The sequence below is a fragment of the Oncorhynchus mykiss genome, chromosome 10, assembly GCF_013265735.2.
Source record: "Oncorhynchus mykiss isolate Arlee chromosome 10, USDA_OmykA_1.1, whole genome shotgun sequence".
In the NCBI taxonomy this organism is placed as follows: Eukaryota; Metazoa; Chordata; class Actinopteri; order Salmoniformes; family Salmonidae; genus Oncorhynchus; species Oncorhynchus mykiss.
In genome coordinates, this window is record NC_048574.1 from 2,048,037 (window position 1) to 2,072,643 (window position 24,607).

At 47.1% G+C, this 24,607-nt stretch overlaps 1 protein-coding gene across 19 annotated transcripts in view; it reads left to right on the plus strand.

Moving 5' to 3' along the window:
• LOC110514419 (multidrug and toxin extrusion protein 1-like) overlaps nucleotides 1-24,607 on the plus strand; it is a 60,415-nt gene that overhangs the window by 24,902 nt on the left and 10,906 nt on the right. For all 19 annotated transcript variants that reach the window (XR_005053532.1, XR_005053515.1, XR_005053522.1 and 16 more), the window contains 8 exons: nucleotides 8,508-8,621; nucleotides 10,715-10,782; nucleotides 14,838-14,946; nucleotides 15,385-15,460; nucleotides 16,060-16,129; nucleotides 23,702-23,834; nucleotides 23,983-24,077; nucleotides 24,472-24,538. Coding sequence is in view for 1 of the 19 variants with exons in the window: in XM_036989472.1 (XP_036845367.1) it covers nucleotides 8,508-8,621; nucleotides 10,715-10,782; nucleotides 14,838-14,946; nucleotides 15,385-15,460; nucleotides 16,060-16,129; nucleotides 23,702-23,834; nucleotides 23,983-24,077; nucleotides 24,472-24,538 (732 nt within the window). In the remaining 18 variants the exon portion in view is untranslated. The remainder of the gene's footprint in view (nucleotides 1-8,507; nucleotides 8,622-10,714; nucleotides 10,783-14,837; nucleotides 14,947-15,384; nucleotides 15,461-16,059; nucleotides 16,130-23,701; nucleotides 23,835-23,982; nucleotides 24,078-24,471; nucleotides 24,539-24,607) is intronic.

A 24,607-nucleotide genomic window follows, 5' to 3' on the forward strand; every position in this document is an offset into this window, starting at 1 on the left:
GGTTCTGTTTAACCTCTAACCTGCCATCTCAAAGGTTCTGTTTCACCTCTAACCTGCCATATCAAAGGTTCTGTATCACTCCACTAATCTGCCATCTCAAAGGTTCTGTTTCACCTCTAACCTGCCATATCAAAGGTTCTGTATCACTCCACTAACCTGCCATCTCAAAGGTTCTGTATCACCTCTAACCTGCCATATCAAAGGTTCTGTTTAACCTCTAACCTGCCATCTCAAAGGTTCTGTATCACCTCTAACCTGCCATATCAAAGGTTCTGTATCATTCCACTAACCTGCCATCTCAAAGGTTCTGTTTCACCTCTAACCTGCCATCTCAAAGGTTCTGTTTCACCTCTAACCTGCCGTCTCAAAGGTTCTGTATCACTCCACTAACCTGCCGTCTCAAAGGTTCTGTATCACTCCACTAACCTGCCATCTCAAAGGTTCTGTATCACCTCTAACCTGCCATATCAAAGGTTCTGTTTCACCTCTAACCTGCCATATCAAAGGTTCTGTATCACCTCTAACGTGCCATATCAAAGGTTCTGTATCACTCCACTAACCTACCATATCAAAGGTTCTTTATCACCTCTAACCTGCCATCTCAAAGGTTCTGTTTCACCTCTAACCTGCCATCTCAAAGGTTCTGTTTCACCTCTTACCTGCCATCTCAAAGGTTCTGTTTCACCTCTAACCTGCCATATCAAAGGTTCTGTTTCACCTCTAACCTGCCATCTCAAAGGTTCTGTTTCACCTCTAACCTGCCATCTCAAAGGTTCTGTATCACTCCACTATCCTGCCATCTCTAAGGTTCTGTATCACTCCACTAACCTGCCATATCAAAGGTTCTGTTTCACCTCTAACCTGCCATCTCAAAGGTTCTGTTTCACCTCTAACCTGCCGTCTCAAAGGTTCTGTATCACTCCACTAACCTGCCGTCTCAAAGGTTCTGTATCACTCCACTAACCTGCCATCTCAAAGGTTCTGTATCACCTCTAACCTGCCATATCAAAGGTTCTGTTTAACCTCTAACCTGCCATCTCAAAGGTTCTGTTTCACCTCTAACCTGCCATATCAAAGGTTCTGTATCACTCCACTAATCTGCCATCTCAAAGGTTCTGTTTCACCTCTAACCTGCCATATCAAAGGTTCTGTATCACTCCACTAACCTGCCATCTCAAAGGTTCTGTATCACCTCTAACCTGCCATCTCAAAGGTTCTGTTTCACCTCTAACCTGCCATCTCAAAGGTTCTGTATCACTCCACTATCCTGCCATCTCAAAGGTTCTGTATCACTACACTAACCTGCCATATCAAAGGTTCTGTATCACTCCACTATCCTGCCATCTCAAAGGTTCTGTATCACTCCACTATCCTGCCATCTCAAAGGTTCTGTATCACTCCACTAACCTGCCGTCTCAAAGGTTCTGTATAACCTCTAACCTGCCAAATCAAATGTTCTGTATCACTCCACTATCCTGCCATCTCTAAGGTTCTGTATCACTCCACTAACCTACCATATCAAAGGTTCTGTTTCACCTCTAACCTGCCATCTCAAAGGTTCTGTTTCACCTCTAACCTGCCGTCTCAAAGGTTCTGTATCACTCCACTAACCTGCCGTCTCAAAGGTTCTGTATCACTCCACTAACCTGCCATCTCAAAGGTTCTGTATCACCTCTAACCTGCCATATCAAAGGTTCTGTTTAACCTCTAACCTGCCATCTCAAAGGTTCTGTTTCACCTCTAACCTGCCATATCAAAGGTTCTGTATCACTCCACTAATCTGCCATCTCAAAGGTTCTGTTTCACCTCTAACCTGCCATATCAAAGGTTCTGTATCACTCCACTAACCTGCCATCTCAAAGGTTCTGTATCACCTCTAACCTGCCATCTCAAAGGTTCTGTTTCACCTCTAACCTGCCATCTCAAAGGTTCTGTATCACTCCACTATCCTGCCATCTCAAAGGTTCTGTATCACTACACTAACCTGCCATATCAAAGGTTCTGTATCACTCCACTATCCTGCCATCTCAAAGGTTCTGTATCACTCCACTATCCTGCCATCTCAAAGGTTCTGTATCACTCCACTAACCTGCCGTCTCAAAGGTTCTGTATAACCTCTAACCTGCCAAATCAAATGTTCTGTATCACTCCACTATCCTGCCATCTCAAAGGTTCTGTTTCACCTCTAACCTGCCATCTCAAAGGTTCTGTTTCACCTCTAACCTGCCATATCAAAGGTTCTGTATCACTCCACTATCCTGCCATCTCAAAGGTTCTGTTTCACCTTTAACCTGCCGTCTCAAAGGTTCTGTATCACCTCTAACCTGCCATCTCAAAGGTTCTGTTTCACCTCTAACCTGCCATATCAAAGGTTCTGTATCACTCCACTATCCTGCCATCTCAAAGGTTCTGTTTCACCTCTAACCTGCCATATCAAAGGTTCTGTATCACTCCACTATCCTGCCATCTCAAAGGTTCTGTTTCACCTTTAACCTGACGTCTCAAAGTTTCTGTTTCACCTCTAACCTGCCATATCAAAGGTTCTGTTTCACCTCTAACCTGCCATCTCAAAGGTTCTGTTTCGCCTCTAACCTGCCATATCAAAGGTTCTGTATCACTCCACTAACCTGCCATCTCAAAGGTTCTGTTTCACCTCTAACCTGCCATCTCAAACGTTCTGTACCACTCCACTAACCTGCCGTATCAAAGGTTCTGTACCACTCCACTAACCTGCCGTATCAAAGGTTCTGTACCACTTCACTAACCTGCCGTATCAAAGGTTCTGTAGCACCTCTAACCTGCCATCTCAAAGGTTCTGTATCACCTCTAACCTGCCATCTCAAAGGTTCTGTTTCACCTCTAACCTGCCATCTCAAAGGTTCTGTATCACTCCACTATCCTGCCATCTCAAAGGTTCTGTATCACTCCACTAACCTGCCATATCAAAGGTTCTGTATCACTCCACTAACCTGCCATATCAAAGGTTCTGTATCACTCCACTATCCTGCCATCTCAAAGGTTCTGTATCACTCCACTATCCTGCCGTCTCAAAGGTTCTGTATCACCTCTAACCTGCCAAATCAAAGGTTCTGTATCACTCCACTATCCTGCCATCTCAAAGGTTCTGTTTCACCTCTAAGCTGCCATCTCAAAGGTTCTGTTTCACCTCTAACCTGCCATATCAAAGGTTCTGTATCACTCCACTATCCTGCCATCTCAAAGGTTCTGTTTCACCTCTAACCTGCCATATCAAAGGTTCTGTATCACTCCACTATCCTGCCATCTCAAAGGTTCTGTTTCACCTTTAACCTGCCATCTCAAAGGCTCTGTTTCACCTCTAACCTGCCATATCAAAGGTTCTGTATCACTCCACTAACCTGCCATCTCAAAGGTTCTGTATCACTCCACTAACCTGCCATCTCAAAGGTTTTGTTTCACCTCTAACCTGCCATCTCAAACATTCTGTACCACTCCACTAACCTGCCGTATCAAAGGTTCTTTACCACTCCACTAACCTGCCGTATCAAAGGTTCTGTACCACTTCACTAACCTGCCGTATCAAAGGTTCTGTATCACCTCTAACCTGCCATCTCAAAGGTTCTGTATCACCTCTAACCTGCCATCTCAAAGGTTCTGTATCACTCCACTATCCTGCCATCTCAAAGGTTCTGTTTCACCTTTAACCTGCCGTCTCAAAGGTTCTGTATCACCTCTAACCTGCCATCTCAAAGGTTCTGTTTCACCTCTAACCTGCCATATCAAAGGTTCTGTATCACTCCACTATCCTGCCATCTCAAAGGTTCTGTTTCACCTCTAACCTGCCATATCAAAGGTTCTGTATCACTCCACTATCCTGCCATCTCAAAGGTTCTGTTTCACCTTTAACCTGACGTCTCAAAGTTTCTGTTTCACCTCTAACCTGCCATATCAAAGGTTCTGTTTCACCTCTAACCTGCCATCTCAAAGGTTCTGTTTCGCCTCTAACCTGCCATATCAAAGGTTCTGTATCACTCCACTAACCTGCCATCTCAAAGGTTCTGTATCACCTCTAACCTGCCATATCAAAGGTTCTGTATCATTCCACTAACCTGCCATCTCAAAGGTTCTGTTTCACCTCTAACCTGCCATCTCAAAGGTTCTGTTTCACCTCTAACCTGCCGTCTCAAAGGTTCTGTATCACTCCACTAACCTGCCGTCTCAAAGGTTCTGTATCACTCCACTAACCTGCCATCTCAAAGGTTCTGTATCACCTCTAACCTGCCATATCAAAGGTTCTGTTTCACCTCTAACCTGCCATATCAAAGGTTCTGTATCACCTCTAACGTGCCATATCAAAGGTTCTGTATCACTCCACTAACCTACCATATCAAAGGTTCTTTATCACCTCTAACCTGCCATCTCAAAGGTTCTGTTTCACCTCTAACCTGCCATCTCAAAGGTTCTGTTTCACCTCTTACCTGCCATCTCAAAGGTTCTGTTTCACCTCTAACCTGCCATATCAAAGGTTCTGTTTCACCTCTAACCTGCCATCTCAAAGGTTCTGTTTCACCTCTAACCTGCCATCTCAAAGGTTCTGTATCACTCCACTATCCTGCCATCTCTAAGGTTCTGTATCACTCCACTAACCTGCCATATCAAAGGTTCTGTTTCACCTCTAACCTGCCATCTCAAAGGTTCTGTTTCACCTCTAACCTGCCGTCTCAAAGGTTCTGTATCACTCCACTAACCTGCCGTCTCAAAGGTTCTGTATCACTCCACTAACCTGCCATCTCAAAGGTTCTGTATCACCTCTAACCTGCCATATCAAAGGTTCTGTTTAACCTCTAACCTGCCATCTCAAAGGTTCTGTTTCACCTCTAACCTGCCATATCAAAGGTTCTGTATCACTCCACTAATCTGCCATCTCAAAGGTTCTGTTTCACCTCTAACCTGCCATATCAAAGGTTCTGTATCACTCCACTAACCTGCCATCTCAAAGGTTCTGTATCACCTCTAACCTGCCATCTCAAAGGTTCTGTTTCACCTCTAACCTGCCATCTCAAAGGTTCTGTATCACTCCACTATCCTGCCATCTCAAAGGTTCTGTATCACTACACTAACCTGCCATATCAAAGGTTCTGTATCACTCCACTATCCTGCCATCTCAAAGGTTCTGTATCACTCCACTATCCTGCCATCTCAAAGGTTCTGTATCACTCCACTAACCTGCCGTCTCAAAGGTTCTGTATAACCTCTAACCTGCCAAATCAAATGTTCTGTATCACTCCACTATCCTGCCATCTCTAAGGTTCTGTATCACTCCACTAACCTACCATATCAAAGGTTCTGTTTCACCTCTAACCTGCCATCTCAAAGGTTCTGTTTCACCTCTAACCTGCCGTCTCAAAGGTTCTGTATCACTCCACTAACCTGCCGTCTCAAAGGTTCTGTATCACTCCACTAACCTGCCATCTCAAAGGTTCTGTATCACCTCTAACCTGCCATATCAAAGGTTCTGTTTAACCTCTAACCTGCCATCTCAAAGGTTCTGTTTCACCTCTAACCTGCCATATCAAAGGTTCTGTATCACTCCACTAATCTGCCATCTCAAAGGTTCTGTTTCACCTCTAACCTGCCATATCAAAGGTTCTGTATCACTCCACTAACCTGCCATCTCAAAGGTTCTGTATCACCTCTAACCTGCCATCTCAAAGGTTCTGTTTCACCTCTAACCTGCCATCTCAAAGGTTCTGTATCACTCCACTATCCTGCCATCTCAAAGGTTCTGTATCACTACACTAACCTGCCATATCAAAGGTTCTGTATCACTCCACTATCCTGCCATCTCAAAGGTTCTGTATCACTCCACTATCCTGCCATCTCAAAGGTTCTGTATCACTCCACTAACCTGCCGTCTCAAAGGTTCTGTATAACCTCTAACCTGCCAAATCAAATGTTCTGTATCACTCCACTATCCTGCCATCTCAAAGGTTCTGTTTCACCTCTAACCTGCCATCTCAAAGGTTCTGTTTCACCTCTAACCTGCCATATCAAAGGTTCTGTATCACTCCACTATCCTGCCATCTCAAAGGTTCTGTTTCACCTTTAACCTGCCGTCTCAAAGGTTCTGTATCACCTCTAACCTGCCATCTCAAAGGTTCTGTTTCACCTCTAACCTGCCATATCAAAGGTTCTGTATCACTCCACTATCCTGCCATCTCAAAGGTTCTGTTTCACCTCTAACCTGCCATATCAAAGGTTCTGTATCACTCCACTATCCTGCCATCTCAAAGGTTCTGTTTCACCTTTAACCTGACGTCTCAAAGTTTCTGTTTCACCTCTAACCTGCCATATCAAAGGTTCTGTTTCACCTCTAACCTGCCATCTCAAAGGTTCTGTTTCGCCTCTAACCTGCCATATCAAAGGTTCTGTATCACTCCACTAACCTGCCATCTCAAAGGTTCTGTTTCACCTCTAACCTGCCATCTCAAACGTTCTGTACCACTCCACTAACCTGCCGTATCAAAGGTTCTGTACCACTCCACTAACCTGCCGTATCAAAGGTTCTGTACCACTTCACTAACCTGCCGTATCAAAGGTTCTGTAGCACCTCTAACCTGCCATCTCAAAGGTTCTGTATCACCTCTAACCTGCCATCTCAAAGGTTCTGTTTCACCTCTAACCTGCCATCTCAAAGGTTCTGTATCACTCCACTATCCTGCCATCTCAAAGGTTCTGTATCACTCCACTAACCTGCCATATCAAAGGTTCTGTATCACTCCACTAACCTGCCATATCAAAGGTTCTGTATCACTCCACTATCCTGCCATCTCAAAGGTTCTGTATCACTCCACTATCCTGCCGTCTCAAAGGTTCTGTATCACCTCTAACCTGCCAAATCAAAGGTTCTGTATCACTCCACTATCCTGCCATCTCAAAGGTTCTGTTTCACCTCTAAGCTGCCATCTCAAAGGTTCTGTTTCACCTCTAACCTGCCATATCAAAGGTTCTGTATCACTCCACTATCCTGCCATCTCAAAGGTTCTGTTTCACCTCTAACCTGCCATATCAAAGGTTCTGTATCACTCCACTATCCTGCCATCTCAAAGGTTCTGTTTCACCTTTAACCTGCCATCTCAAAGGCTCTGTTTCACCTCTAACCTGCCATATCAAAGGTTCTGTATCACTCCACTAACCTGCCATCTCAAAGGTTCTGTATCACTCCACTAACCTGCCATCTCAAAGGTTTTGTTTCACCTCTAACCTGCCATCTCAAACATTCTGTACCACTCCACTAACCTGCCGTATCAAAGGTTCTTTACCACTCCACTAACCTGCCGTATCAAAGGTTCTGTACCACTTCACTAACCTGCCGTATCAAAGGTTCTGTATCACCTCTAACCTGCCATCTCAAAGGTTCTGTATCACCTCTAACCTGCCATCTCAAAGGTTCTGTACCACTCCACTAACCTGCCATCTCAAAGGTTCTGTTTCACCTCTAACCTGCCGTATCAAAGGTTCTGTATCACCTCTAACCTGCCATCTCAAAGGTTCTGTTTCACCTCTAACCTGCCATCTCAAAGGTTATGTACCACTCCACTAACCAGCCATATCAAAGGTTCTGTTTCACCTCTAACCTGCCATCTCAAAGGTTCTGTATCACTCCACTAACCTGCCATCTCAAAGGTTCTGTATAACCTCTAACCTGCCATCTCAAAGGTTCTGTTTCACGTCTAACCTGCCATCTCAAAGGTTCTGTATCACTCCACTATCCTGCCATCTCAAAGGTTCTGTTTCACCTCTAACCTGCCATCTCAAAGGTTCTGTATCACTCCACCAACCTGCCATATCAAAGGTTCTGTTTCACCTCTAACCTGCCATCTCAAAGGTTCTGTATCACTACACTAACCTGCCATCTCAAAGGTTCTGTATCACTCCACTAACCTGCCATCTCAAAGGTTCTGTATCACCCCACTAACCTGCCATCTCAAAGGTTCTGTATCACTCCACTAACCTGCCATCTCAAAGGTTCTGTATCACCTCTAATCTGCCGTCTCAAAGGTTCTGTATCACTCCACTATCCTGCCATCTCAAAGGTTCTGTATCACCTCTAACCTGCCATTTCAAAGGTTCTGTATCACCTCTAACCTGCCATATCAAAGGTTCTGTATCACCTCTAACCTGCCATATCAAAGGTTCTGTATCACTCCACTAACCTGCCATCTACGCATTCTGAGACATTTCTATTGGTGGGGGTGATCCCTGACCTCTTACCCCTAGGTTGGTCTGCTGACTACCTGCAGGAATTGGGTCAGTTCCTCACCCTAACCTCTTACCCCTAGGTTGGTCAGCTGACTGCCTGCAGGAATGGGGTCAGTTCCTCACCCTGACCTCTTACCCCTAGGTTGTTTAGCTGACTGCCTGCAGGAATGGGGTCAGTTCCTCACCCTGACCTCTTACCCCTAGGTTGGTCAGCTGACTACCTGCAGGAATGGGGTCAGTTCCTCATCCTCACCTCTTACCCCTAGGTTGGTCAGCTGACTGCCTGCAGGAGTGGGGTCAGTTCATCACACTGGCCATCCCAAGTATGCTAATGCTGTGTTTGGAATGGTGGACCTATGAGATCGGCGGTTTCCTGGCAGGTACTGTTGTATATCATAATAAGAATAATTCCGCCTATGTCCAAAATGGCACCCTATTCCAGCGTTTCCCAAATGTTGGTGGCCGGGAGCCCAAGGGGTGCACGGTTAGTTCATGCCCCAACATTACACAGCTGATTTAAATTATCAAAGCTTCATGATGATTTCAATCAGCTGTTTAGTGTTAGGGCAATAACCAAAACGTGCACCCATTGCGGTCCCTAGGACCGAGTTTGGGAAAGTTTCTGCCCTATTCCATATATACAGCCCCACACTGTAAGTGTCATAATACCCATAAAACCTAGCAGCCAAACAGGGAAATGGGTCCAATCGTTTTTCCACAATGCATTTTTCACATATAGGATTTAAAAACACTTGAAATAAGGGCTGTGTTCAGTGTAGGTTTACCCTGGCGTTTTGATAACCATGTAAATCTATAGAACAAGGTGACTTTTCAATATGTTCGGCTCTACTCTCCCCGCTCTCCTCTCTCCCCGCTCTCCTCTCTCCACTCTCTCCCCGCTCTCCTCTCTCCCCAATCTCCTCTCTCCCCGCTCTCCTCTCTCCCCTCTCTCCCCGCTCTACTCTCTCACCGCTCTCCTCTCTCACCGCTCTCCTCTCTCCCCGCTCTCCTCTCTCCCCGCTCTCCTCTCTCCCCTCTCTCCCCGCTCTCCCCTCTCCCCTCTCTCCCCGCTCTCCTCTCTCCACTCTCTCCCCGCTCTCCTCTCTCCTCTCTCCCCGCTCTCCCCGCTCTCCTCGCTCTCCTCTCTCCCCTCTCTCCCCTCTCTCCTCTCTCCTCTCTCCCCGCTCTCCCCTCTCTCTCCTCTCTCCCCGCTCTCCCCTCTCTCTCCTCTCTCCCCGCTCTCCCCTCTCTCTCCTCTCTCCCCGCTCTCCTCTCTCCCCTCTCTCCCCCCGCTCTCCCCTCTCTCCCCTCTCTCCCCTCTCTCCCCGCTCTCCCCGCTCTCCTCTCCCCGCTCTGCTCTCCCCGCTCTCCTCTCTCCCCTCTCCTCTCTCCCCGCTCCCCTCTCTCCCCCCTCTCTCCTCTCTGCCCGCTCCCCTCTCTCCCCTCTCTCCCCTCTCTCCTCTCTCTCCTCCCTCTCTCCCCCCTCTCCCCTCTCTCCCCCCTCTCCCCTCTCTCCTCTTTCCCCCCGCTCTCCTCTCTCCCCGCTCTCCTCTCTCCCCACTCTCCTCTCTCCCCCCGCTCTCCTCTCTCCCCCCTCTCCTCTCTCCCCGCTCTCCTCTCTCCCCGCTCTCCTCTCTCCCCACTCTCCTCTCTCCCCGCTCTCCTCTCTCCCCGCTCTCCTCTCTCCTCTCTCCCCGCTCTCCTCTCTCCTCTCTCCCCGCTCTCCTCTCTTCCCGCTCTCCTCTCTCCTCATCACCCCTCTCTCCATATGTTCCCTTTCTCCTCATCACCCCTGTCTCCTCATCACCCCTCTCTCCATATCTTCCCTTTCTCTCCTCATCACCCCTCTTCCCTCTCCCCGTCTCCTCATCATCACTCTCTCCTCATCATCACTCTCTCCTCATCACCCCTCTCTCCATATCTTCCCTTTCTCTCCTCTTCACCCCAGTCCCCTCTCCCCGTCTCCTCATCATCACTCTCTCCTCATCACCCCTCTCTCCATATCTTCCCTTTCTCTCCTCATCACCCCTCTCCCCGTCTCCTCATCACTCTCTCCTCATCACCCCTCTCTCCATATCTTCCCACTCACCTTCTTTCACCTCTCTCCTCATCACCCCTCTCTCCATATCTTCCCTTTCTCTTCTCATCACCCTTCTCCCCTCTCTCCTCATCACCCCTCTCCATATCTTCCCTCTATTTCCCTCTGCCTCACACCCCCTCTCTCTCTTACTCCTCTCTCCCTCCCCCTCTTTCCCCTCTCTCGTCTCTCTCCTGATCTCCCCTCTCTCCATATCTTCCCACTCTCGATTCTCTCCTGTCTCTCCATTCTCGCTCCCTTTCTCTCTTCCCCCTTCCCTTCTCTATCTTATGTATCTTCCCTCTCTCCCTATGTCCCCTTCTCTCTCCATCTCTCCCCTCTCCCATTTCTTCATCTCTCCTTATCTTCCCATCTTCTGCCTCTCCCCTCTCTTAGGTCTTATCAGTGAGGTGGAGTTGGGGGCTCAGTCTGTTGTCTATCAGCTAGCTGTCATCACCTACATGGTAACATCACACTGTCTATCAGCTAGCTACCATGGTAACATCACACTGTCTATCAGCTAGTTACCATGTTAACATCACATTGTCTATCAGCTATCAACCATGGTACCATCACACTGTCTATCAGCTATCTACCATCACCTACATGCTAACATCACACTGTCTATCAGCTAGCTACCATGGTAACATCACACTGTCTACCAGCTAGCTACCATGGTATCATCACACTGTCTATCAACTGTCTACCATGGTAACATCACACTGTTTATCAGCTAGCTACCATGGTAACATCACACTGTCTATCAGCTATCAAAACCATGGTAACATCACACTGGCTATCAGCTATCAACCATGGTAACATCACAATATCTGTCAGCTATCTACCATCACCTACATGCTAAAATCACACTTTCTATCAGCTATCTACCATCACCTACATGCTGACATCACACTGTCTATCAGCTATCTACCATGGTAACTTCACACTGTCTATCAGCTAGCTAACATGGTAACATCACACTGTCTATCAGCTAGCTAACATGGTAACATCACACTGTCTATCAGCTAACTACCATGGTAACATCACACTGTCTATCAGCTAGCTACCATCACCTACATGCTAACATCACACTGTCTATTAGCAATCTACCATGGTAACATCACACTGTCTATCAGCTAGCAACCATGGTAACATCACACTGTCTATCAGCTAGCAACCATGGTAACATCACACTGCCTATTAGCTATCTACCATGGTAACATCACACTGTCTATCAGCTAGCCACCATGGTAACATCACACTGTCTATTAGCTATCTACCATCACCTACATGCTAACATCACACTGTCTATCAGCTAGTTACCATGGTAACATCACACTGTCTATTAGCTAGCTACCATGGTAACATCACACTGTCTATTATCTAGCTACCATGGTAACATCACACTGTCTATCAGCTATCTACCATGGTAACATCACACTGTCTATCAGCTAGCCACCATGGTAACATCACACTGTCTATTAGCTAGCTACCATCACCTACATGCTAACATCACACTGTCTAGCAGCCAGCTACCATGGTAACATCACACTGTCTATCAGCTAGCTACCATGGTAACATCACACTGTCTATCAGCTAGCTACCATGGTAACATCACACTGTCTATCAGCTATCAACCATGGTAACATCACACTGTCTATCAGCTAGCAACCATGGTAACATCACACTGTCTATCAGCTAGCAACCATGGTAACATCACACTGCCTATTAGCTATCTACCATGGTAACATCACACTGTCTATCAGCTAGCCACCATGGTAACATCACACTGTCTATTAGCTAGCTACCATCACCTACATGCTAACATCACACTGTCTATCAGCTAGTTACCATGGTAACATCACACTGTCTATTAGCTAGCTACCATGGTAACATCACACTGTCTATTATCTAGCTACCATGGTAACATCACACTGTCTATCAGCTATCTACCATGGTAACATCACACTGTCTATCAGCTAGCCACCATGGTAACATCACACTGTCTATCAGCTAGCAACCATGGTAACATCACACTGCCTATTAGCTATCTACCATGGTAACATCACACTGTCTATCAGCTAGCCACCATGGTAACATCACACTGTCTATTAGCTAGCTACCATCACCCACATGCTAACATCACACTGTCTATCAGCTAGTTACCATGGTAACATCACACTGTCTATTAGCTAGCTACCATGGTAACATCACACTGTCTATTATCTAGCTACCATGGTAACATCACACTGTCTATCAGCTATCTACCATGGTAACATCACACTGTCTATCAGCTAGCCACCATGGTAACATCACACTGTCTATTAGCTAGCTACCATCACCTACATGCTAACATCACACTGTCTAGCAGCCAGCTACCATGGTAACATCACACTGTCTATCAGCTAGCTACCATGGTAACATCACACTGTCTATCAGCTAGCTACCATGGTAACATCACACTGTCTATCAGCTATCAACCATGGTAACATCACACTGTCTATCAGCTATCTACCATGGTAACATCACACTTTATATCAGCTATCTATCATGGTAACATCACACTGTCTATTAGCTATCTACCATGGTAACATCACACTGTCTATCAGCTAGCTACCATCACCTACATGCTAACATCACACTGCCTATTAGCTATCTACCATGGTAACATCACACTTTATATCAGCTATCTATCATGGTAACATCACACTGTCTTTTAGCTATCTATCATGGTAACATCACACTGTCTACCAGCTAGCTATCATCACCTACATGCTAACATCACACTGTCTATCAGCTATCTATCATGCTAACATCACACTGTCTATCAGCTAGCTACCATCACCTACATGCTAACATCACACTGCCTATTAGCTATCTACCATGGTAACATCACACTGTCTTTTAGCTATCTATCATGGTAACATCACACTGTCTACCAGCTAGCTATCATCACCTACATGCTAACATCACACTGTCTATCAGCTATCTATCATGCTAACATCACACTGTCTATCAGTGTGATGTTACCATGGTTGATAGCTGATAGACAGTATAATGTTACCATGATAGATAGCTGATAGACAGTGTGATGTTACCATGGTAGATAGCTGATAGACAGTGTGATGTTACCATGGTTGATAGTTTGACATCACACTGTCTATAAGCTGTCTATCAGCTAGCTACCATGGTAACATCACACTGTCTATCAGCTAGCTACCATGGTAACTTCACACTGTCTATCAGCTAGCCACCATGGTAACATCCCACTGTCTATTAGCTATCTACCATCACCTACATGCTAAAATCACACTGTCTATCAGCTAGCTACCATGGTAACATAATACTCTCTATCAGCTATCTACCACGGTAACATCACACTGTCTATCAGCTAGCTCCCATCACCTACATGCTAACATCACACTGTCTATCAGCTAGCCACCATGGTAACATCACACTGTCTATTAGCTAGCTACCATCACCTACATGCTAACATCACACTGTCTATCAGCTAGCTACCATGGTAACATCACACTGTCTATTAGCTAGCTACCATGGTAACATCACACTGTCTATCAGCTAGCTACCATGGTAACATCACACTGTCTATTAGCTAGCTACCATGGTAACATCACACTGTCTATTAGCTAGCTACCATGGTAACATCACACTGGCTATCAGCTATCAACCATGGTAACATCACAATATCTGTCAGCTATCTACCATCACCTACATGCTAACATCACACTTTCTATCAGCTATCTACCATCACCTACATGCTGACATCACACTGTCTATCAGCTATCTACCATGGTAACATCACACTGTCTATTAGCTAGCTACCATGGTAACATCACACTGTCTATCAGCTAGCTAACATGGTAACATCACACTGTCTATCAGCTAGCTAACATGGTAACATCACACTGTCTATCAGCTAACTACCATGGTAACATCACGCTGTCTATCAGCTAGCTAACATGGTAACATCACACTGTCTATCAGCTAACTACCATGGTAACATCACACTGTCTATCAGCTATCTATCATGGTAACGTCACACTGTCTATCAGCTAGCTACCATGGTAACATCACACTGTCTATCAGCTATCTATCATGGTTACATCACACTGTCTGTCAACTAGCTACCATGGTAACATCACACAGTCTATTAGCTAGCTACCATCACCTACATGCTAACATCACACTGTCTATCAGCTAGCTACCATGGTAACATGAAACTGTTTATCAGCTAGCTACCATGGTATCATCACACTGTCTATCAGCTAGCTACCATGGTATCATCACACTGTCTATCAGCTCTCTACCATGGTAACATCACAATGTCTATCAGCCAGCTAACATTACACTAAGATACATTACATCATGATATTTAGAACAAAAATGTTATTTTTCTAGCTCACATCTGTCTGTCTCTCTCTCTCTCTCTCTCTCTCGCTCTCTCTCTCTCTCTCTCTCTCTCTCTCTCTCCTTCTCTCCCCACATCGTCCCCTTTCAGTTTCCTCTTGGATTCTCAGTAGCAGCCAGTGTGAGGGTGGGCAACGCTCTGGGTGCAGGGAACACAGAACAGGCCAAGCTGTCTGGGAAGGTTGCCTCCATCTGTGCATGTACGTAGCAGCAACTAGCTAGTGATGCTAGCATGGCTCTAGTATGGGCCAGATCTTAATGGACCAAGCATGACAGGTTCTGTATCACTCCACTAACCTGCCATCTACGCATTCTGAGACGTTTCTATTGGTGGGGGTGATCCCTGACTTCTTACCCCTAGGCTGGTCAGCTGACTGCCTGCATGAGTGGGGTCAGTTCAACTCTAGAGCTCTGTCAGAATTTCAACAAAAAAAAAAAAACTTGTTTTCTTTTTGTCATTATGAGGAAAATGTTTTATTTAATCCATTTTAGAAGAAGGCCGTAATGTAACAAAGTGTGGATAAGGTCAAGGGGTCTGAATACTTTCCGAATGCACTGTATATGGAGGGTGACTTTGTTTCTTGAATAATATGAATGATTGTCAGAATGGTTACTAACGCTTTGTCTTTTCTGTCCAGTCATCGTCTCGTGTTTTGTCAGTACGTTTGTCCTCGTGACTAAAGACGTGATGGGGTACATCTTTACCACAGAGCAGTGAGTACAGACACACACCCACCACACTGATTAACTTTAGAAACCTCGTGTGTCTGTGTGTGTGTGTGTGTGTGTGTGTGTGTGTGTGTGTGTGTGTGTGTGTGTGTCTGTGCGTGTGTGTGACATCTTGTAGACACACAGACATCACATAACTTCCGTAACATCCAGTAATCAGTGGCCCCTTAGCCTGGGGGCAAGTTTGTTTGGAATGTTAGCACCAACAGGTCTGGGACCATTCTAGTAGAACCAAGTGGCTCCTTAGCCTGGGGGCCAGTTTGTTTGGAATGTTAGCACCAACAGGTCTGGGACCACTCTAGTAGAACCCAGTGGCCCCTTAGCCTGGGGGCCAGTTCGTTTGGAATGTTAGCACCAACAGGTCTGGGACCACTCTAGTAGAACCCAGTGGCCCCTTAGCCTGGGGACCAGTTTGTTTGGAATGTTAGCACCAACAGGTCTGGGACTACTCTAGTAGAACCCAGTGGCCCCTTAGCCTGGGGGCCAGTTTGTTTGGAATGTTAGCACCAACAGGTCTGGGACCACTCTAGTAGAACCCAGTGGCCCCTTAGCCCTGAAAGAACCTGTCTCTCTGTGTGTTCCAGGGACATTGTGAAGAGGGTGGCTGACATCATGATCCTGTATGGCTTCTTCCATCTGGCAGACACCTTCGTGGTGAGATTACACTGTGTGTGTGTGACAGGGCCTAATGTGTGTGTGACAGGGCGTGATGTGTGTGTCGTGACAGGGAGTAATGTGTCTGTCGTGACAGGGAGTAATGTGTCTGTCGTGACAGGGCATAATGTGTGTCGTGACAGGGCGTGATGTGTGTGTCGTGACAGGGCATAATGTGTGTGTCGTGACAGGGCGTGATGGGTGGTGTTGTGACAAGGAGTGATGTGTGTGTGTCGTGACAGGGCATGATGGGCAGTGTCGTGACAGGGCGTGATGTGTGTGTCGTGACAGGGCGTGATGTGTATGTCGTGACAGGGCATTTTATTTATTTATTTATTTATTTATTTTACCTTTATTTAACCAGGTAGGCAAGTTGAGAACAAGTTCTCATTTACAATTGCGACCTGGCCAAGATAAAGCAAAGCAGTTCGACAGATACAACAACACAGAGTTACACATGGAGTAAAACAAACATACAGTCAATAATAAAGTATAAACAAGTCTATATACAATGTGAGCAAATGAGGTGAGAAGGGAGGTAAAGGCAAAAAAGGCCTTGGTGGCAAGGTAAATACAATATAGCAAGTAAAACACTGGAATGGTAGTTTTGCAATGGAAGAATGTGCAAAGTAGAAATAAAAATAATGGGGTGCAAAGGAGCAAAATAAATAAATAAATTAAATACAGTTGGGAAAGAGGTAGTTGATAGGGCTAAATTATAGGTGGGCTATGTACAGGTGCAGTAATCTGTGAGCTGCTCTGACAGTTGGTGCTTAAAGCTAGTGAGGGAGATAAGTGTTTCCAGTTTCAGAGATTTTTGTAGTTCATTCCAGTCATTGGCAGCAGAGAACTGGAAAGAGAGGCGGCCAAAGAAATAATTGGTTTTGGGGGTGACTAGAGAGATATACCTGCTGGAGCGTGTGCTACAGGTGGGAGATGCTATGGTGACCAGCGAGCTGAGATAAGGGGGGACTTTACCTAGCAGGGTCTTGTAGATGACATGGAGCCAGTGGGTTTGGCGACGAGTATGAAGCGAGGGCCAGCCAACGAGAGCGTACAGGTCGCAATGGTGGGTAGTATATGGGGCTTTGGTGACAAAACGGATTGCACTGTGATAGACTGCATCCAATTTGTTGAGTAGGGTATTGGAGGCTATTTTGTAAATTACATCGCCAAAGTCGAGGATTGGTAGGATGGTCAGTTTTACAAGGGTATGTTTGGCAGCATGAGTGAAGGATGCTTTGTTGCGAAATAGGAAGCCAATTCTAGATTTAACTTTGGATTGGAGATGTTTGATATGGGTCTGGAAGGAGAGTTTACAGTCTAACCAGACACCTAAGTATTTGTAGTTGTCCACGTATTCTAAGTCAGAGCCGTCCAGAGTAGTGATGTTGGACAGGCGGGTAGGTGCAGGCAACGATCGGTTGAAGAGCATGCATTTAGTTTTACTTGTATTTAAGAGCAATTGGAGGCCACGGAAGGAGAGTTGTATGGCATTGAAGCTTGCCTGGAGGGTTGTTAACACAGTGTCCAAAGAAGGGCCGGAAGTATACAGAATGGTGTCGTCTGCGTAGAGGTGGATCAGATACTCACCAGCAGCAAGAGCGACCTCATTGATGTATACAGAGAAGAGAGTCGGTCCAAGAATTGAACCCTGTGGCACCCCCATAGAGACTGCCAGAGGTCCGGACAACAGACCCTCCGATTTGACACACTGAACTCTATCAGAGAAGTAGTTGGTGAACCAGGCGAGGGAATCATTTGAGAAACCAAGGCTGTTGAGTCTGCCGATGAGGATGTGGTGATTGACAGAGTCGAAAGCCTTGGCCAGATCAATGAATACGGCTGCACAGTAATGTTTCTTATCGATGGCGGTTAAGATATCGTTTAGGACCTTGAGCGTGGCTGAGGTGCACCCATGACCAGCGCTGGAACCAGATTGCATAGCAGAGAAGGTATGGTGAGATTCAAAATGGTCGGTAATCTGTTTGTTGACTTGGCTTTCGAAGACCTTAGAAAGGCATGGTAGGATAGATATAGGTCTGTAGCAGTTTGGGTCAAGAGTGTCCCCCCCTTTGAAGAGGGGGATGACCGCAGCTGCTTTCCAATCTATGGGAATCTCAGACGACACGAAGGAGAGGTTGAACAGGCTAGTAATAGGGGTGGCAACAATTTCGGCAGATAATTTTAGAAAGAAAGGGTCCAGATTGTCTAGCCCGGCTGATTTGTAGGGTCCAGATTTTGCAGCTCTTTCAGAACATCAGCTGAATGGATTTGGGAGAAGGAGAAATGGGGAAGGCTTGGGCGAGTTGCTGTTGGGGTGCAGTGCTGTTGACAGGGGTAGTAGTAGCCAGGTGGAAAGCATGGCCAGCAGTAGAAAAATGCTTATTGAAATTTTAAATTATGGTGGATTTATCAGTGGTGACAGTGTTTCCTATCTTCAGTGCAGTGGGCAGCTGGGAGGAGGTGTTCTTATTCTCCATGGACTTTACAGTGTCCCAGAACTTTATTGAGTTAGTGTTGCAAGAAGCAAATTTCTGCTTGAAAAAACCAGCCTTGGCTTTTCTAACTGCCTGTGTATAATGGTTTCTAGCTTCCCTGAACAGCTGCATATCACGGGGGCTGTTCGATGCTAATGCAGAACGCCATAGGATGTTTTTGTGTTGGTTAAGGGCAGTCAGGTCTGGGGAGAACCAAGGGCTATATCTGTTCCTGGTTCTAAATTTCTTGAATGGGGCATGTTTATTTAAGATGGTTAGGAAGGCATTTAAAAAAAATATCCAGGCATCCTCTACTGACGGGATGAGGTCAATATCCTTCCAGGATACCCCGGCCAGGTCGATTAGAAAGGCCTGCTCGCTGAAGTGTTTCAGGGAGCGTTTTACAGTGATGAGAGGAGGTCGTTTGACCGCTGACCCATTACGGATGCAGGCAATGAGGCAGTGATCGCTGAGATCTTGGTTGAAGACAGCAGAGGTGTATTTAGAGGGGAAGTTGGTTAGGATGATATCTATGAGGGTGCCCGTGTTTAAGGCTTTGGGGAGGTACCTGGTAGGTTCATTGATAATTTGTGTGAGATTGAGGGCATCAAGTTTAGATTGTAGGATGGCTGGGGTGTTAAGCATGTTCCAGTTTAGGTCGCCTAGCAGCACGAGCTCTGAAGATAGATGGGGGGGCAATCAGTTCACATATGGTGTCCAGAGCACAGCTGGGGGCAGAGGGTGGTCTATAGCAGGCGGCAACGGTGAGAGACTTGTTTTTAGAGAGGTGGATTTTTAAAAGTAGAAGTTCAAATTGTTTGGGTACAGACCTGGATAGTAGGACAGAACTCTGCAGGCTATCTTTGCAGTAGATTGCAAGACCGCCCCCTTTGGCAGTTCTATCTTGTCTGAAAATGTTGTAGTTTGGAATTAAAATGTCAGAATTTTTGGTGGTCTTCCTAAGCCAGGATTCAGACACAGCTAGAACATCCGGGTTGGCAGAGTGTGCTAAAGCAGTGAATAGAACAAACTTAGGGAGGAGGCTTCTAATGTTAACATGCATGAAACCAAGGCTATTACGGTTACAGAAGTCGTCAAAAGAGAGCGCCTGGGGAATAGGAGTGGAGCTAGGCACTGCAGGGCCTGGATTCACCTCTACATCGCCAGAGGAACATAGGAGGAGTAGAATAAGGGTGCGGCTAAAAGCAATAAGAATTGGTCGTCTAGAACGTCTGGAACAGAGAGTAAAAGGAGGCGATAAAATAGCATCAAGGTATAATGTACAGACAAAGGTAAGGTAGGATGTGAATACAGTGGAGGTAAACCTAGGTATTGAGTGATGAAGAGAGAGATATTGTCTCTAGAAACATCATTGAAACCAGGAGATGTCATTGCATGTGTGGGTGGTGGAACTAATAGGTTGGATAAGGTATAGTGAGCAGGACTAGAGGCTCTACAGTGAAATAAGCCAATAAACACTAACCAGAACAGCAATGAACAAGACATATTGATATTAAGGAGAGGCATGCTTAGTCGAGTGATCAAAAGGGTCCAGTGAGTGGAGAGGTTGGTTGAGGGTCACGGCGATTTAGACAGCTAGCCAGGCCAACCGGTAGCAAGCTAGCATAGGATGGAGTCTGTTGTTAGCCACCTCTTGCGTTCGGTCAGTAGATTAGTGGGGTTCCGTGTGGTAGAGGGGATTAATCCAAATCACACAACAACAACACAAATAAGAACAATAGATATAGTTATAGAGGCCCGAGAAGAAAACATAATAATAATAATAAAAATAAATAAATTGTCCGATTGTCTATTCAGATAGCAGCCGGTAAGACAGCTAACGGTTAGCGGGCCGCAGATGGGCGTTCAGGTAACGTCGCGACAGAGGAGCCAGCCGGATCTCATTCAGGTAGATAACGTCGGCAGTCCAGTTGTGAAGGCCCGGTGGGGCTCCGCGTAGGCAGTGAAACGGGTCCAGATAGGTGACTGCAGCCCAGGAGTGAATGATGGAACTCAGGAGTGATTGACGGAGCTGGCTAGCACCGGAACAATCGATGTTTGCTCCGGAATCGACGAAAGCCGACTGTCACACGGATAGCAGCTAGCTAGCTGTGAGATCCGGGTATGAATGTCCAGAGAGCAGTTGAAATCCAGGGACATGGAGAGAAAAATTGGTCCGGTATGTTCTGTTCCGAGCCGCGCTGCGCCGTACAAAACTGGCGATAGATTTTCGATAGATTTTCGAGCTAAAGGATAGCTGATGACCACAAACCGTGGTTAGCTGAATACTAACGATTTGCCAGTAAAGAAGCTAACTAGCTTCTGATTAGCTTCTGGATTAGCTTCTGGGCTAGCTCCTGGCTAGCTTCTGGCTAGTTTCTGGCTAGCTTCTTGGAGTTTCTGGCTAGCTTCTTGGAGGATTACAGATCTGAGGTAAATAATACTTTTTTATAAATATAAATTGGTGAGGCTGGTTGCAGGAGAGTGTTTAGAAGATGAGTTGATGGAAAATAAAAATAAAATGTATGTGAAAAAAGTTGTAAATATATATATATATATATACAGGACACGACAAGACGAGGACAAAAGACGTCTGAACTGCTATGCGATCTTGGAGTGGAGATGTGTGTGTCGTGACAGCGCGTGATGTGTGTGTCGTGACAGGGAGTGATGGGCGGTGTCGTGACAGGGCGTGATGTGTGTGTCGTGACAGGGTGTAATGTGTGTGTCGTGACAGGGCGTAATGTGTGTGTCGTAACAGGGCGTAATGTGTGTGTCGTGACAGAGCGTAATGTGTGTGTCGTGACAGGGCGTAATGTGTGTGTCGTGACAGGGCGTGATGTGTGTGTCGGGACAGGGTGTGATGGGCGGTGTCGTGACAGGGCGTAATCTGTGTGTAGTGAGAGGGCGTGATGGGCAGTGTCGTGACAGGGCCTAATGTGTGTGTGACAGGGCGTGATGTGTGTGTCGTGACAGGGAGTAATGTGTCTGTCGTGACAGGGCATAATGTGTGTCGTGACAGGGCGTGATGTGTGTCGTGACAGGGCGTGATGTGTGACTCGTGAGAGGGCGTAATGTGTGACTCGTGACAGGGCGTGATGTGTGTGTCGTGACAGGGCATAATGTGTGTGTCGTGACAGGGCGTGATGTGTGTGTCGTGACAGGGCATAATGTGTGTGTCATGACAGGGCGTGATAGGTGGTGTTGTGACAGGGAGTGATGTGTGTGTGTCGTGACAGGGCATAATGTGTGTGTCGTGACAGGGCATGATGTGTGTGTCGTGACAGCGTGTGATGTGTGTGTCGTGACAGGGAGTGATGGGCGGTGTCGTGACAGGGCGTGATGTGTGTCATGACAGGGCGTAATGTGTGTGTCGTGACAGGGCGTGATGTGTGTCGTGACAGGGCGTGATGGGCAGTGTCGTGACAGTGCGTGGTGTGTGTCGTGACAGGGCGTGATGTGTGTGTCGTGACAGGGCGTGACGTGTGTGTCGTGACAGGGTGTGATGGGCGGTGTCGTGACAGGGCGTAATCTGTGTGTAGTGAGAGGGCGTGATGGGCAGTGTCGTGACAGTGCGTGGTGTGTGTGTCGTGACAGGGCGTAATTTGTGTGTCGTGACAGGGCGTGATGTGTGTGTCGTGACAGGGAGTGATGGGCAGTGTCGTGACAGGGCGTGATGTGTGTGACAGGGTGTGATGTGTGTCGTGACAGGGCATGATGTGTGTGTCGTGACAGGGCATAATGTGTGTGTCGTGACAGGGAGTGATGGGCAGTGTCGTGACAGGGCGTGATGTGTGTGTCGTGACAGGGCGTAATGTGTATGTCGTGACAGGGCGTGATGTGTGTGTCGTGACAGGGCGTAATGTGTGTGTGTCGTGACAGGGCGTGATGGGCGGTGTCGTGACAGGGCGTAATCTGTGTGTCGTGAGAGGGCGTGATGTGTGTGTCGTGACAGGGAGTGATGGGCAGTGTCCTGACAGGGCGTGATGTGTGTGTCGTGACAGGGCGTAATGTGTGTGTCGTGACAGGGTGTAATGTGTGTGTCGTGACAGGGCGTGATGTGTGTGTCGTGACAGGGCGTGATGGGTGGTGTCGTGATAGGGCGTAATGTGTGTGTCGTGACAGGGCGTGATGTGTGTGTCGTGATGGGTGGTGTCGTGACATGGCCCTAATGTGTGTACCGTGACAGGGCGTGATGCGTGTGTCGTGACAGGGCGTGATGCGTGTGTTGTGACAGGACGTGATGCGTGTGTCGTGACAGGGTGTGATGCGTGTGTCGTGACAGGGCGTGATGGGCAGTGTCGTGACAGGGCGTGATGGGCAGTGTCGTGACAGTGCGTGGTGTGTGTCGTGACAGGGCGTGATGTGTGTGTCGTGACAGGGCGTGATGTGTGTGTCGTGACAGGGCGTGATGTGTGTGTCGTGACAGGGCGTGATGTGTGTGTCGTGACAGGGTGTGATGGGCGGTGCCGTGACAGGGCGTAATCTGTGTGTAGTGAGAGGGCGTGATGGGCAGTGTCGTGACAGTGCGTGGTGTGTGTCATGACAGGGTGTGATGTGTGTGTCGTGACAGGGCGTGATGTGTGTGTCGTGACAGGGTGTGATGTGTGTGTCGTGACAGGGTGTGATGGGCGGTGCCGTGACAGGGCGTAATCTGTGTGTAGTGAGAGGGCGTGATGGGCAGTGTCGTGACAGTGCGTGGTGTGTGTGTCGTGACAGGGCGTAATTTGTGTGTCGTGACAGGGCGTGATATGTGTGTCGTGACAGGGAGTGATGGGCAGTCTCGTGACAGGGCGTGATGTGTGTGACAGGGCGTGATGTGTGTCGTGACAGGGCGTGATGTGTGTGTCGTGACAGGGCATGATGTGTGTGTCGTGACAGGGCATAATGTGTGTGTCGTGACAGAGAGTGATGGGCAGTGTCGTGACAGGGCGTGATGTGTGTGTCCTGACAGGGCGTAATGTTTGTCGTGACAGGGCATGATGTGTGTGTCGTGACAGGGCGTGATGTGTGTGTCCTGACAGGGCGTAATGTTTGTTGTGACAGGGCGTGATGTGTGTGTCCTGACAGGGCGTAATGTTTGTCGTGACAGGGCGTAATGGGCGGTGTCGTGCGTGGAGCAGGAAAGCAGAAGATTGGAGCGTTGTGTAATCTGGTGGGGTACTACTTCATTGGCTTCCCCATCGGAGTCTCCCTCATGTTCCCTAACAAGATGGGCATCATAGGTGAGTAGAGGATAAATAACAGCATGGTAATATATCAGAGGTGAGTAAAGGAGAGACAACATGGTAATATACCCTCTCTCTCTCTCTATTCTCTCTCTCTGCCTCCCCTATTCTCCCTCTTTTCCCCCTCCCTCTCTCTTTCTCTCAGGTTTGTGGATAGGCCTATTCACCTGTGTGTTAATCCAGTCCTTGTTCTTGGTAGTTCTGCTGTGTAAACTGGACTGGAAAAAAGCCAGTCAAGAGGTCAGTCAATATTTATGTCCTGTGTTTTAACCTCACTAGTTGCCTCTAACAGCTGATTTGTTTTGTCAGGCCCTGCTCTCTCTCTCTGTGTGTGTGTGTGTGTGTGTGTGTGTGTGTGTGTGTGTGTGTGTGTGTGTGTGTGTGTGTGTGTGTGTGTGTGTGTGTGTGTGTGTGTGTGTGTGTGTGTGTGTGTGTGTGTGTGGTGGGGGGGTTCTGGTACCCACAAGGATAGTAAAACTTTGAAAATTCGCACAAGTGGGGACATTTCACCAGACCCCACAAGGAACAATGCAATTGTAGTGTTAGGTTGGGGTTAAGGAAAATAGTATTTTGAATGCGAATCATTTGTTAGGTTCCCAAAAGGATAGTAAAACCAACATGTGTGTGTTGTCAGGCTCTGGTGAGGGCAGGAGTCCAGCTCCCTGAAATGAAAGAAGAGCAGTTTGGACTGGAGAAGAGAGGTAACATTCCAGCAGTCCCACGGTTCCATACATTCTAAATCCCACGGTTCCATATATTCTAAATCCCAC